Source organism: Liolophura sinensis, chromosome 6, assembly GCF_032854445.1.
Source record: "Liolophura sinensis isolate JHLJ2023 chromosome 6, CUHK_Ljap_v2, whole genome shotgun sequence".
In the NCBI taxonomy this organism is placed as follows: Eukaryota; Metazoa; Mollusca; class Polyplacophora; order Chitonida; family Chitonidae; genus Liolophura; species Liolophura sinensis.
The window spans coordinates 49,215,521-49,227,457 of record NC_088300.1 but is presented as its reverse complement, the minus strand read 5'-3'; the positions used below and the strand labels follow the sequence as shown (position 1 = coordinate 49,227,457).

Sequence of the window (11,937 nt, the reverse complement as noted above, 5' to 3'; positions counted from 1 at the left end):
GGCATATGTTTCTTCTGTTGTCATTGTCATGGTAACTGTTGTTGTTGCTCTTCAGATCATTACCCTGTCCATGGGATACATTGTGTGCATTGGGCTAGGCATTCTGTTCATAGTGGTGTTTCCCATCATGGGCATATGTTTCTTCTGTTGTCATTGTAATGGTAACTGTTGTTGTTGCTCTTCAGATCATTACCCTGTACATAGGAAACATTGTGTGCACTTGGCTGGGCATTCTATTCATAGTAGTGTTTCCCATCATGGGCATATGTTTCTGCTGTTGTCATTGTAATGATAACTGTTGTTGTTGCTCTTCAGATCATTACCCTGTACATAGGAAACATTGTGTGCATTGGGCTAGGCATTCTGTTCATAGTAGTGTTTCCCATCATGGGCATATGTTTCTGCTGTTGTCATTGTAATGATAACTGTTGTTGTTGCTCTTCAGATCATTACCCTGTCCATGGGATACATGGTGTGCATTTGGCTAGGCATTCTGTTCATAGTAGTGTTTCCCATCATGGGCATATGTTTCTTCTGTTGTCATTGTCATGGTAACTGTTGTTGTTGCTCTTCAGATCATTACCCTGTCCATAGGATACATTGTGTGCATTGGGCTAGGCATTCTGTTCATGGTGGTGTTTCCCATCATGGGCATGTGTTTCTGCTGTTGTCATTGAAATGATAACTGTTGTTGTTGCTCTTCAGATCATTACCCTGTCCATGGGATACATTGTGTGCATTGGGCTAGGCATTCTGTTCATGGTAGTGTTTCCCATCATCGGCATATGTTTCTGCTGTTGTCATTGTAATGGTAACTGTTGTTGTTGCTCTTCAGATCATTACCATGTCCATGGGATACATTGTGTGCATTGGGCTAGGCATTCTGTTCATGGTAGTGTTTCCCATCATCGGCATATGTTTCTGCTGTTGTCGTTGTTGTGGTAACTGTGGAGGAAAGCGAGTCCAGAATCCAGCCAACAACAACACGTGCAAGAGGATGACTTATGCTGGCATTTTTGGCCTTCTGGTCTTGTTTATCAGGTGAGAAGTGACAAATCAGAAGTTAAATCCAACAAAGAAGTACTCATCACTGTATTATTACATGTATGTGTTTTGTGATAAGTGGGTGCAATCCTTGGTTGTCCACCATTACCACTTAGCATTGTACCACTTAGCATTGTACCATATAGCATTGTACCACATAGCATTGTACCTCATCCTACTTCTAATTCTACTTTGATTGAGCACTTTACTCTGCATGGGCATTGCAGTTTCCACCAACCATGAACCTGACTGCCATAAAGAGCCGTAAAAGGGACATGGTTAGGGGAAAAAAAATAAATAGAAAAAAAAAACACACACACACAACTTTCAGTTATGTTCAGAGTGTCATTTTCTTTTTTTTAATAAGTCGTGCTCACCAGATAATTGACCAATAGAAATGCACAATTATGTCATGCACTCAAGATCTTTGTTCAATCATGCTTACGACATAATAAAGATCTTGTGTGCACGAGATCTTTACTATGTTGTGAGAACGGCTTATTAAAACTAAACATAACGGAAACTTTAAAAGTTGTTTTGTTGTTTTGTTTTCTATGTGCAATTTTTTTGACTAACCACATCACTTTACTGCTCCGTACTATTGTCATATAAGTGGAAAATTGTTTAACATTAAGTATAAATCAACTTATCAATTAGTTTTTTATTTCTGTGTTAGTTCTGCACAAACATCCTGGGAAAAATATAGGACATAGGCAACAGTAATCATGAAGGTTATCATGGTTTGTAAAATGTATGCGATATGCCATGTACTTTACATGTAATTTCCAAAACTGCAAGTACACTGGCTGGAAATTTTGCTCTTTATTGCCATGCAGTTTGCAGAGTTGTTGATTCTATTAGCTGTGAAAATTTTCTTCTGTAACATTTCATATAAACTTATCTGACCACAAACTATACTGTACATTTATTGTCCCAAAAACTGACAGGATGCCACTACCAATCCAAATAACCTGACCAACTGCAACTGCCAGTCAAAATACATGTACTTCAGCGGTCAGTTAGACATCTTGACAATTGTTGACATTGCCGTTATTCCCATCAGGTTACTTTTATCCGTTTAAAGAAGAACATGTTAAGTGGGTGTCAGATACATTTATTATACCCTTGCAGTTTTCAAATATTGTCATAAGGCATTTCCATCCTTTTATTTTTGTATTTCTAAATGTTAACCATGAAGACTCAGTATCTTCAGCAATATTGAGAATGTTGAAATATAATTTTTTTTTTTATCCACAGTGTTGGTGTGATTTGCTTGTTTGTGACCAACGGTCGCATGACAGTTGCCATTGATAATTTTGAGACAGTGTTTGATGATAGCATAACAGATGCTGATAGCTATATTCAACTGCTGAAAGAAGTAAGTGTGCAGAATCATACTGATTTAAATACTTGTAATGAATTGTGCAGTAAAACTTTCAGTATTTGGTAAAATTTTGCCTAGCAGGTGCAAAACCGTTATCAATATTTTTACTCAATCAATAGAACTCATCGAGTCCGGCAAAATCAATAACTTAGTCATGGACGAAATTTTAAGTCATTATTTACAGTACTTTTTAATTAAACTTAAGTTAATTAAACAGCCAAAAAAGATTTGTGGTTTGATCAAGTTTTTGATGTTTTCAGCAAATCCAACACCTAGGAGCAGACAACTACAATTTTACAGGGGACGTGATCATTCGAGATTTGCGTGGTATGTAGATCAATACTTTAATTTAAATTTGAATCTGCTCAACCACTTCTTCTACATAGTAACTGTGTGGTGAATACTTCTAGTAACCTTATAAGCTCATGAGAGAAGGAAGGAACCTCAGTGTATATGTATGTGTGTATAATGTGATTGTGTGTTAAATGATGACACAGAATTTTGAGTAATTCTAGACCATTGACGTCCAGTAATTCTAGACCAGTGATGTGTAATAAATTGCAATTACTGTCATTTTTTTTTGCCTAATTCATGTTAAAGGGGGGCATGTAAATTACTACTATATATGCATTTACATGAACAGTGGGAATAAAACCCTAACTAAGGTAAATTGACAAGAGGCTGTATTTGTGATTACAAGCGACCATTTGTCAACTATCACACTGTCGTCGCTGCTCTGGTGTACTCTCTATGCTGTACGACGTTATAATGTGTGTGTGTGTAGGTAGGCACTTGTATGTATGGGTGGATAGGAGGATGGATGTCTGTGTATGTATGATTTTCCCTGTTTATCCGATCAATTTAATACTGTTCTGGGGTATGTCTGAGGACCCCAGTGTAGTGTCCAGTATGATGACATAACAATTAGGCACTGGTCTAGTAGCATCTACAACAGCCTATAGCTCTTTCAGTAAGGTATTGTTGCTCTGGCCCACTGATGCACTTTATAGTGTGTTTACAACAACTTAGATCATACATTACTATGGCAAATTTCACTTTAAAACCATTTTCAAGAAAGGGGAAGAATGATCAATACGGCATGAAGAATCGACAACAATATGTACTATTTCATCCTTGAGAACTGTGCAGTACATGCATTAGGTATATGCATATTGATCAACAAAACACCTGTGACCAGTAGGGGCTGCATACAAACTGTAACAAAGCACTTTTATATAATCTGTGATACATCATGTAAAACTTGCTGAATTTGTGACCTGGAAGGATGTGGTTTGTGCTTGCAGTTGCACGATAGCAGCAGGCTTGGAGCGTATTGCAAACTGTTTTATTCATTCTTTCTCTTAAGCTTTTGAGTAATGTTAATTTCATAAATGTCAGTTCATGTTAACTCTTATGATTTGCCTGGTGGGAAGAGGTAAGTAGCTTTGTGAGTACCATAAGTCCTAAACATAAGAGCACAAAAGAACTTGTAAAGTCCAACAACAACAACCACCAACTTCCACCCCTTCCCCCCCCCCCCCCCCCACCCCCCACCGGCTCTCACTGTTCGCAGGGCATAGTTGGTGACAGTGAGTGGTCACCAATTGTGTTCAATGCCAGTGTCGTTACTCATCACACTCTTACATTCATTGAACACCACTTATCTTCAACCAATACGGTGTGCTAGTTTCTACGCCACATGTGGTAAAGTTCATTTATTGTCACTTTCCAAAAGTCAGTTGTATACCCCAGGCACTTCAGTTCCCTCCAGCTGTAATATTGACTGTTATCGTGTAAGTGTGTGCATATGGTGCAAAACAACGGTTAAAGAAATAAATCAAATAATTGATTAAGTGAATAAAGCCTTTAAGGGTTATCTATGATGGAGAATGTCTCTGGCAGCTCAATATTTTATCTTTCTGTTCTTTTTTCTTTACAGCGATGGATGCTATATTTGGGGCTCCAGTGGCGGTACTCTTACAACAAAGCTCAAATATCACAGTCGTGAAAGATGATGTCACTACCTTGCAGTCCAGTAAGTTCTTATTCAAATTCCTTAAAGTGCTACTTCAGCCCCAAGATAAACCATGTGGAAATATTAAAATGATATCAAAGGCACCCTATGGAATAGAGTTAACACCACAGTTCAAGAAGATTTACGACAAATAAAACTGTTTATCCTCTATAAGTGAAGAGTCCTCAAAGACAAAATCTTTTGAACTTGCTGCAAAATTTGCCTGATGTGACGTAAAGCGGTTATACTGGAATGACATTATGGGCGTTTGAAAGTATGATGTCATTTGTTGCTATACGTCAATGAAGGGTGACGCCAAGTGTTCTGTATGACATCATGCCAGGCAGAAGTGGAACTGAGAGTAGATGTATTATCCTGCAAAACTAAGAGCAGTGATTTTAATTGCATTGCAATTTTCTCAATCTTTATCAGTTAAACCTGCTTTTACGACACACACATCTTGACCATGGGATAGCTCTTCAAGATCTTTGTTGTTAGCTTTCTGTGACAAAGTAAGACTATATATTATAATGATGTGGTAAAATATCACAATATTGCCGTCATGTTACATGAAGTGTTGACATGTATGGTTGCATTTATTGTAGGTTGTTGTGTTCAAGGGTAGAGGATGTATATCTTTGAGGGCTGGTTTACCTTTTTTGGGCATGTAGACTTTTTGGTTAACAGTTATATTTCACACCTAACCATAAAATACTTAGGGAGTCCTCATAACCTTTGTTTATCTTTTGACATTTTGCAGCGATCGATTCCCTGTCATCAACTTTAGGCTTTATCGACACCGGCAGTACAAATGTGGACACCAATCTGTCTGCCCTTAAAAACTCACTAAGCACAGTGAAAGGGAATATTCAGAACACATTTACAAACTGTAACTGTGGAGGAAACATTGATCTGAACAGTCTCGACAGCAGCTACGACACGTCTGCAGTAAGTACTGTTGAGAGATATACATGCATTCTGTTTTGTGTCTATGCTGTTCTGTGTTCATCAGCCACAAAAACCTCAGCCCATCTTTGTCTTGAAGATTTATATTATAATATAGAACCTTATGATTTGATTGACTTTTGGGGTATGCCTCTTCCCTCGTCTATTCCCTTGATATTTTGAAATTGTGCGAAGGCAATAATCTTGACTCTTCCTCTATATTTGGACTGAATTTAATCACATTTTTTTTTGGAAGATTAAAATTACATGGGCCATAAAAAGTGGTCAAGATTTTTAAGTTGGAAGATATACGTGCATGTTTTGGTTCTAAAACCTCTTTTTCTATTTTTTTTGAGTGTATTGGCCTGTTTGTACAGTTGGATGTTGTACTTATTCTGTATACCATCTCCCTACAATATCTTGAAAGCCTCTTCACCAATCTTTACCAAACCTTGATCAGAACCTACCTTAAATAGGAATGGCCGCCTGATCCATTAGGTTTTCATTTTGTTTCAGCCTGTTCTAACCGTCCTCTTTGAATGTACAGAAAAAGCACATCCTAGAATGATTCTTCTCTTAATATTCTGTTCGCAATCAATGGAGTTGTACTTTATGTGCTGTGTGAAAACCTTGTTGATATATAGGATTCCCTTAATATTTAATGAATCTGCAAAACTATGTTTTTAATGAACTCGCTGTATTCAGGTCTTGTATCTTGCACATATGAGTATATAAACATGACATGTTTGATCTGTCTTCAGTTTCCTTCCGTCAGCAGTCAAATTAGTGCCATTGACAGCGCTAAAAATTCTGACATCAACTCCACTGTGGAATCCGTAAGTTATTGCTGATGTATCATAAGCTCTGAAGAAAGTGCTGGAGAGGGCAGTGTGTATGTAGATGGCATTAACTTCATCTGATCATTTGTTGTCGCCATAGGTTACATGCACATGCCAAAATGTTCAAAATATTTTCAGATTTTTATGACATATGGTTATGGGAGCAATAATAGTTTGATATTTCCAAGTGAAGTTGAGTGATAATTGGGGAGTTTTTAATTAAACTCATTTCTCTCTGAATAGAAAAAATGTCCGACATTTACTGTGTCTTGTGACATGTCAAAACAGTTGTGCACCTTTTGTTGGCATTAATTTATCGATCACCTTTCTCAACATGTTAGGAAGATTCAAATGACTTTATAGCCACTTCTTAAGCTGGCAGATATTCAGCTTCAGAATTTTCCCACTTGGTGTACACTAAGTGTTTGCAAATAAAATTTTCTGATGCCATATTATAGTACATGTAACCAAAATTAATTGCATAGCATCTTTGACAGATCTGGCCACAGTATGGCTGAAATATTGCCAATGTGGTGTTAAGCCACAATCATTTATTCATTCATTCATTCTTTAACAAATCACATGGTGGAGTAGGACTGTTTTTACCTTAGGCGATAAAAGAGTTTAAACTTGAAACTCACCTATTGCTCGAGTTCACAGTACAAGTTCACACGCAGGGCACCTTCTCTCATGGGTTAGATCAGTTGATAGCAGTTTATACTAGTCCTTTATAACTGAATATACAGTATGTTCCTGGTTTGTCAGTATGCTGATGTCTTCTTGCAGGCATTAACAGAGCTGAATGACCTTCCCTGTAAACTGAAGAATGAAAGCCAGTCCACTGTTGATGGTGAGTGACTTCAGCAGGTGTTTCTCAAGCCAATAAACAGGTGTCATTTGTACAGTATGTCTTTTTCTTGATTATCATGATTATGAGAGTTGTTTTTATCTGTGAAAGATGTGTTATGGTTTGTTAGGAAGGTAGGATGATATCTTACTGAAAAAATATGAATTTCAGCATCAGAAGTATTCTTTTTATGACATTTATTTGCCTTAAAAAATTAATGCTTTGGGACAAATTTTTAGTACAGTGGCTACACTGTTTTTCTGCTTGCAAATGGTAGGCTTAATTCATAACCAGAATTTGTGAGAAAACAAATGGTTTAGTCTTTGTGAAATATGTTATTTCTGCAAGAGTGAAGAACTTAAGGACTAGCAGGGATGAAATTAAAAAAAATGTTGTGTGCATGCAGTGCATTTATGGCTGCATAGGTAAACTTTTTGGGGGCACTTATTTTTGAGTCTTTGTTGTGTTTATGTAAAGCTGATAAAATGAATACGTTTACTGCTATGTCAACTGATCTATTCTGTTAAGGGTAAATATGATGTGCACATGGTGCAAAACTTGACTTCATTAGGTTTATACTTGATACAAATGTGTTGTCTTGTTTCAGATGTGATAGCAGCCATTAAGGATTTTGGAAGCGGACAGTTAAGTGATTTGACCTCACAAGTGGACAAGCTGACCTCAGGGTTTGATGTGTCCAATTACAGTGAAACAGTAGACGTTTACATTGGCTATGCCAAGCAGTACGATGCCTACAGGTAATCTAGTTGATTGTGAACAGCCTTGTCGCAGGGCGTGAGAGGTATAAGGCCATTTATATAAATATGCTCGTTTTGGTGTCGCATGACGACCCTCCAAAACAGGGCTATAAAACTGTAAATGTTTATGGGGGCATTCTGATGAAAGCCTTTATTTTTAGTTTCCCTTCCTTGTTAATTTCTTGAAAATCCCTATCTTTTTCATTAGCCAGAATGAAGAAAGAGTCCCCTACTGTACAACCCTACCTTATTTTTCTGATAGGTTTGAGTACACCCAACAGATAATGTTTAAGGTATTTAAGCTTGGCACTATTCTGTAATTACAATAAAGCTGTGTGTTCTGATCCAATCCTGAATGGTCTTGAGGAAGTTTACCAAGACATAGGGCAATTTATTGGAATTCTCACTGGCTGTGGTCGGTTTCCTCCATCCAAATTCACACCTGCTATGATGCAAATTAAATATTAGTAAAGAATTCAAAAAACTGTTGAATACCCTAATTCTTCAACTTTTTCAACTATCTATGCAACCAATATTTTGAAACATTCTGTGAGAACTGTGAGGTATACAGAAATAATTCGCACAGTTTTATGAAGCCTGCATCTTAAATTACGCCAACAAATCATTTTTAACCTCTTTTCATAATTATTGTACGCATCAATTCCACAGAAGGAAGGGCTTTTGTGGTTTAAATGGTTGAAGGTTTACAGTCAAGGGTGTTTGTAAATGTTCAGTGTTCAAGCAAATAATACAGAAAAGAAAAAAAAAGCTATCTTGTAACTACCATGCATGTTCATGCATATTTTCTGTCTGCACTCGGTATTGTTTGAAAATTACATCAGATGTCAATTGTGGGTGGGGCCTTAAGACCATGTAGGGTCTATACATAGATTGCAGTCTGTCATTTTATTTTGTGCACAGCCTTGGTTATTTCTCCTCCTAAACATAGTTTTGACACATTCACAAATCTGCATCATTGACTGAGCCATTCAACTGTTAAGCTGACCGCCAAGAACTGATAAACCCTTACCCATGGAGTCATTTTTACCCACTGAAGGTGAAAACTGAAAAGCTGGTACTCTTACATCTTAGAACATGTCATAAACTAAATATGGAGTGCAAAAAACATTGTGTATCACAAATCCTTCAAATACACAAATGTAAAAGACCTGTATGAAGGTCCAGATGCTCAAGTTCACAAGCTTGTGGCAAATGAGATTGTTTTTGTGTTTGAATCAAAACGATTGTTGAAGCATCTGTGAAATTATGCAAGGTGGGTCAACTTATGCTGGGGCTACCTTCCCTGTGTTCTTTCTAGGTCCTCCACTCATATAATTGTTCCAGCTAACGTATATCTGAAATATGTATTAATAATCAATCAATCAATTACTTTATGTTGATATCAGGGTGAATGCTGGCATGGGATTGGCTGGACTGGTGTTGCTGATAACCGTCCTCATGTTGTTAGGCCTCTTCCTCGGGATCTGTTTCTCCAGCGTTGACGATCTACCCACTGAGAGAAGCTGTCTGTCTAACTCTGGGGGAAACATGCTGATTGCGTATGTATGCTTGTATATATCATTGCTCTGTTTAGCAACAAGGGAGTTTCAAGTTTGAACTCATGTTATTGCCAAAAAAGTCCTGCTGTATCATGTGACCTGTCAAAAGTGTTGGTCAGGTATTGATCACATTTATTGTGTCATGTGACCTGTCAAAAATGTTGGTCAAGTATTAATCACATTTATTGTATAAAATTTTTTGAACAAAAATTTGTTTAGATGAGAAGAAATGATGAAGAAGATTGAGGAGATGAACGTTTGTGAACGTTAAAAAGTTTCTAATGGACAGAGGTGTCATTTGTGGCTGTGGAACACGATTAGATAAGTGATCGGCAAATGAATGTCAACAAAGGTTGCCTGTCATTTTTCACAAGTCACATGATACAGTAGGACTGTTTTTACCTGTAGCGAGATTAAAGGCGTTCAAAATCTAAACTCCGCTATTGGGTCCTTCTGTTGGAATCCTCAACCCTATTCTAAGCCCAGTTTACAAGTCTTAAAAATTTTAGTGAAATTTTAGTATGTAGTACTCAATGGTTGTATCGTGCATTAAAAAATAAACTTTCTGTGATGACATCAAACATCAGTTTCGATCATGCTGGTCTGCTGCGAATGGGCACGAAATAGACTAGTCTAGAGTTAAAGATTGAAGATTGTGATTGTACATATAATGTCTTAATGGCACTGTCCACACACTAGCTATGGAACTGCATGTATGAAAGTGGCTTATCCTGGTCGTTTGGGGCTTTCCTTCACCAATAAAATTGACCGTGAGAATAATTCTTGAGTACGATATTAAACAACAGTCTTGCTGACAGATACATTGTGATACATGAATTAATTGACATGCAAGCCTGGTTATCAGATGATGTCATATCCACATTTAAATGTTCCTTTTTTCAGATCTGTGATCCTGATCTTCATCTTCTCCTGGCTTTTCATGTTACTCACCACCCTCACTTACGCTCTAGGGGCCCCTCTAGAGCGATGGGTGTGTCAGCCTGCCTCTGACTTAAACTCACCACTCTACACTGAGGTACCATCAAAATATGTAGCAATATTAAATAGCAATTTGTGACCTGTCTGTCAAATTTACATCTTTGATTGATAACCATTAAATATTTTTTTTCTGCAAAAAATACCTTTGAGTTATATTGATCTTCTTTTCAAGGAAAGTCAAGGAATAAATGGTTTCAGATAATATAAGTTTCAGATAATTTTTTATTGGACTTCTGCAATTTTTAGGGGTGGTTCTGTCATAGCCTAGTTCATTTGTCCCTTAATATGTTATATAACTTGAAAATAGATTAAGATATAATTACCAGACTTTGCATTCATGAAATGTCTAAGGAATATGTTACAAATATGTGCCAGTACTTTAGAGCTATGTCCCTGTCATATGTCTAACATGATTTGTGGGCAACTCAACCTAATGTGGATTTCTGTTGCTTTGCAGCATTTTCTGTTAATTAATTTCAAATGAAGCTTAAATAATTTTGCACGAAAGCATAAAGGATAGAGGGAAAAATAACAGGTAAAGTGAAGATTAATCTATTTCTGTTCATAGCCGAATATATGTATATATATATGTGCAGTTATTTTGTGCAATCCTTTCCACTACACAGTTTCTGGACAAACCAGGAGGTCCACTTGGTGAGGGTTACTTTATGGGAAAAACACTCTATGGCAATTCCAGTGTTGATATAACAGTCTCCGGTATCCTGAGGTGAGATGCTTCTCCCGACTCCCTTTCCCCTCTTTTCAGGCAGACAAATGGTATCTTAAACCTATACGTTATGTGTACTGTGAAAAAGTGATTTTGACCGCACTCAGATTGCTAGATGTAAGTTGTTACTGCATCTGTCTTGTATGTAGATAGCTATAATCATCTTCCATGTTTTGAAGAAGACCTGCTTATCACTGTTTTGCAGTATAATTGTACTCAGCTTAATCAGTTACATGTATGTGTCATTAAGATTTCAGCATTTCAAACAGACGCTTAGTCAGTAACGCTGCTAGCTGTTAGTCCAGCAGCACTCACACATAAAAATCAGAAAGATACCTCAAAGATACTGTCCGTCATTTCCAGCCTGGGATTCACTCTATTTTTGCTGCTGTAGGATTACATTGTGAACAACAAACCTGTGTTGAAATCATAGAAATAAACAAAAGAAACTATGCTGTCAAAAAACGAAAAAATTGATCCTTCCAAATGGTCACTATTTTCTTACCCTGAGATTTTTCCCCAAAGGGGGAGTCAGGTCATCACCGTATTTGACATGTCTTCTCATTACTCAACGTTTCTAACGTACACAAAAATGGTTCCAAGCTTTGTAAAAAACACATCTGCTGTTACACTGAAGTGCTTGTGAACCATCTCTTTGTATCATGAACACAGCTATACAGAAACAGTGATGTATTACCAAAAAGAACGGAAGAGTTGACTTCCTGGGCCAAGTTGTATTAGGTGGGCAACTGAAAATTAATAAATGTGTGTCTGCTGAGATTATATTGAACAGGCTGAATGCATAAACCATAAGACTGACA

General features: G+C 37.1%; 1 protein-coding gene across 1 annotated transcript in view; it reads left to right on the top strand.

The window, feature by feature from the left end:
* Window positions 1-769: 769 nt before the first annotated feature.
* Window positions 770-11,937, top strand: part of LOC135468028 (prominin-1-A-like) — an 81,896-nt gene continuing 70,728 nt past the window's right edge. The window contains exons 1-4 of the mRNA XM_064746035.1: window positions 770-1,041; window positions 2,302-2,422; window positions 2,689-2,755; window positions 4,368-4,463. Coding sequence (XP_064602105.1) covers window positions 809-1,041; window positions 2,302-2,422; window positions 2,689-2,755; window positions 4,368-4,463 — 517 coding nt within the window. The 5' untranslated portion in view covers window positions 770-808. The remainder of the gene's footprint in view (window positions 1,042-2,301; window positions 2,423-2,688; window positions 2,756-4,367; window positions 4,464-11,937) is intronic.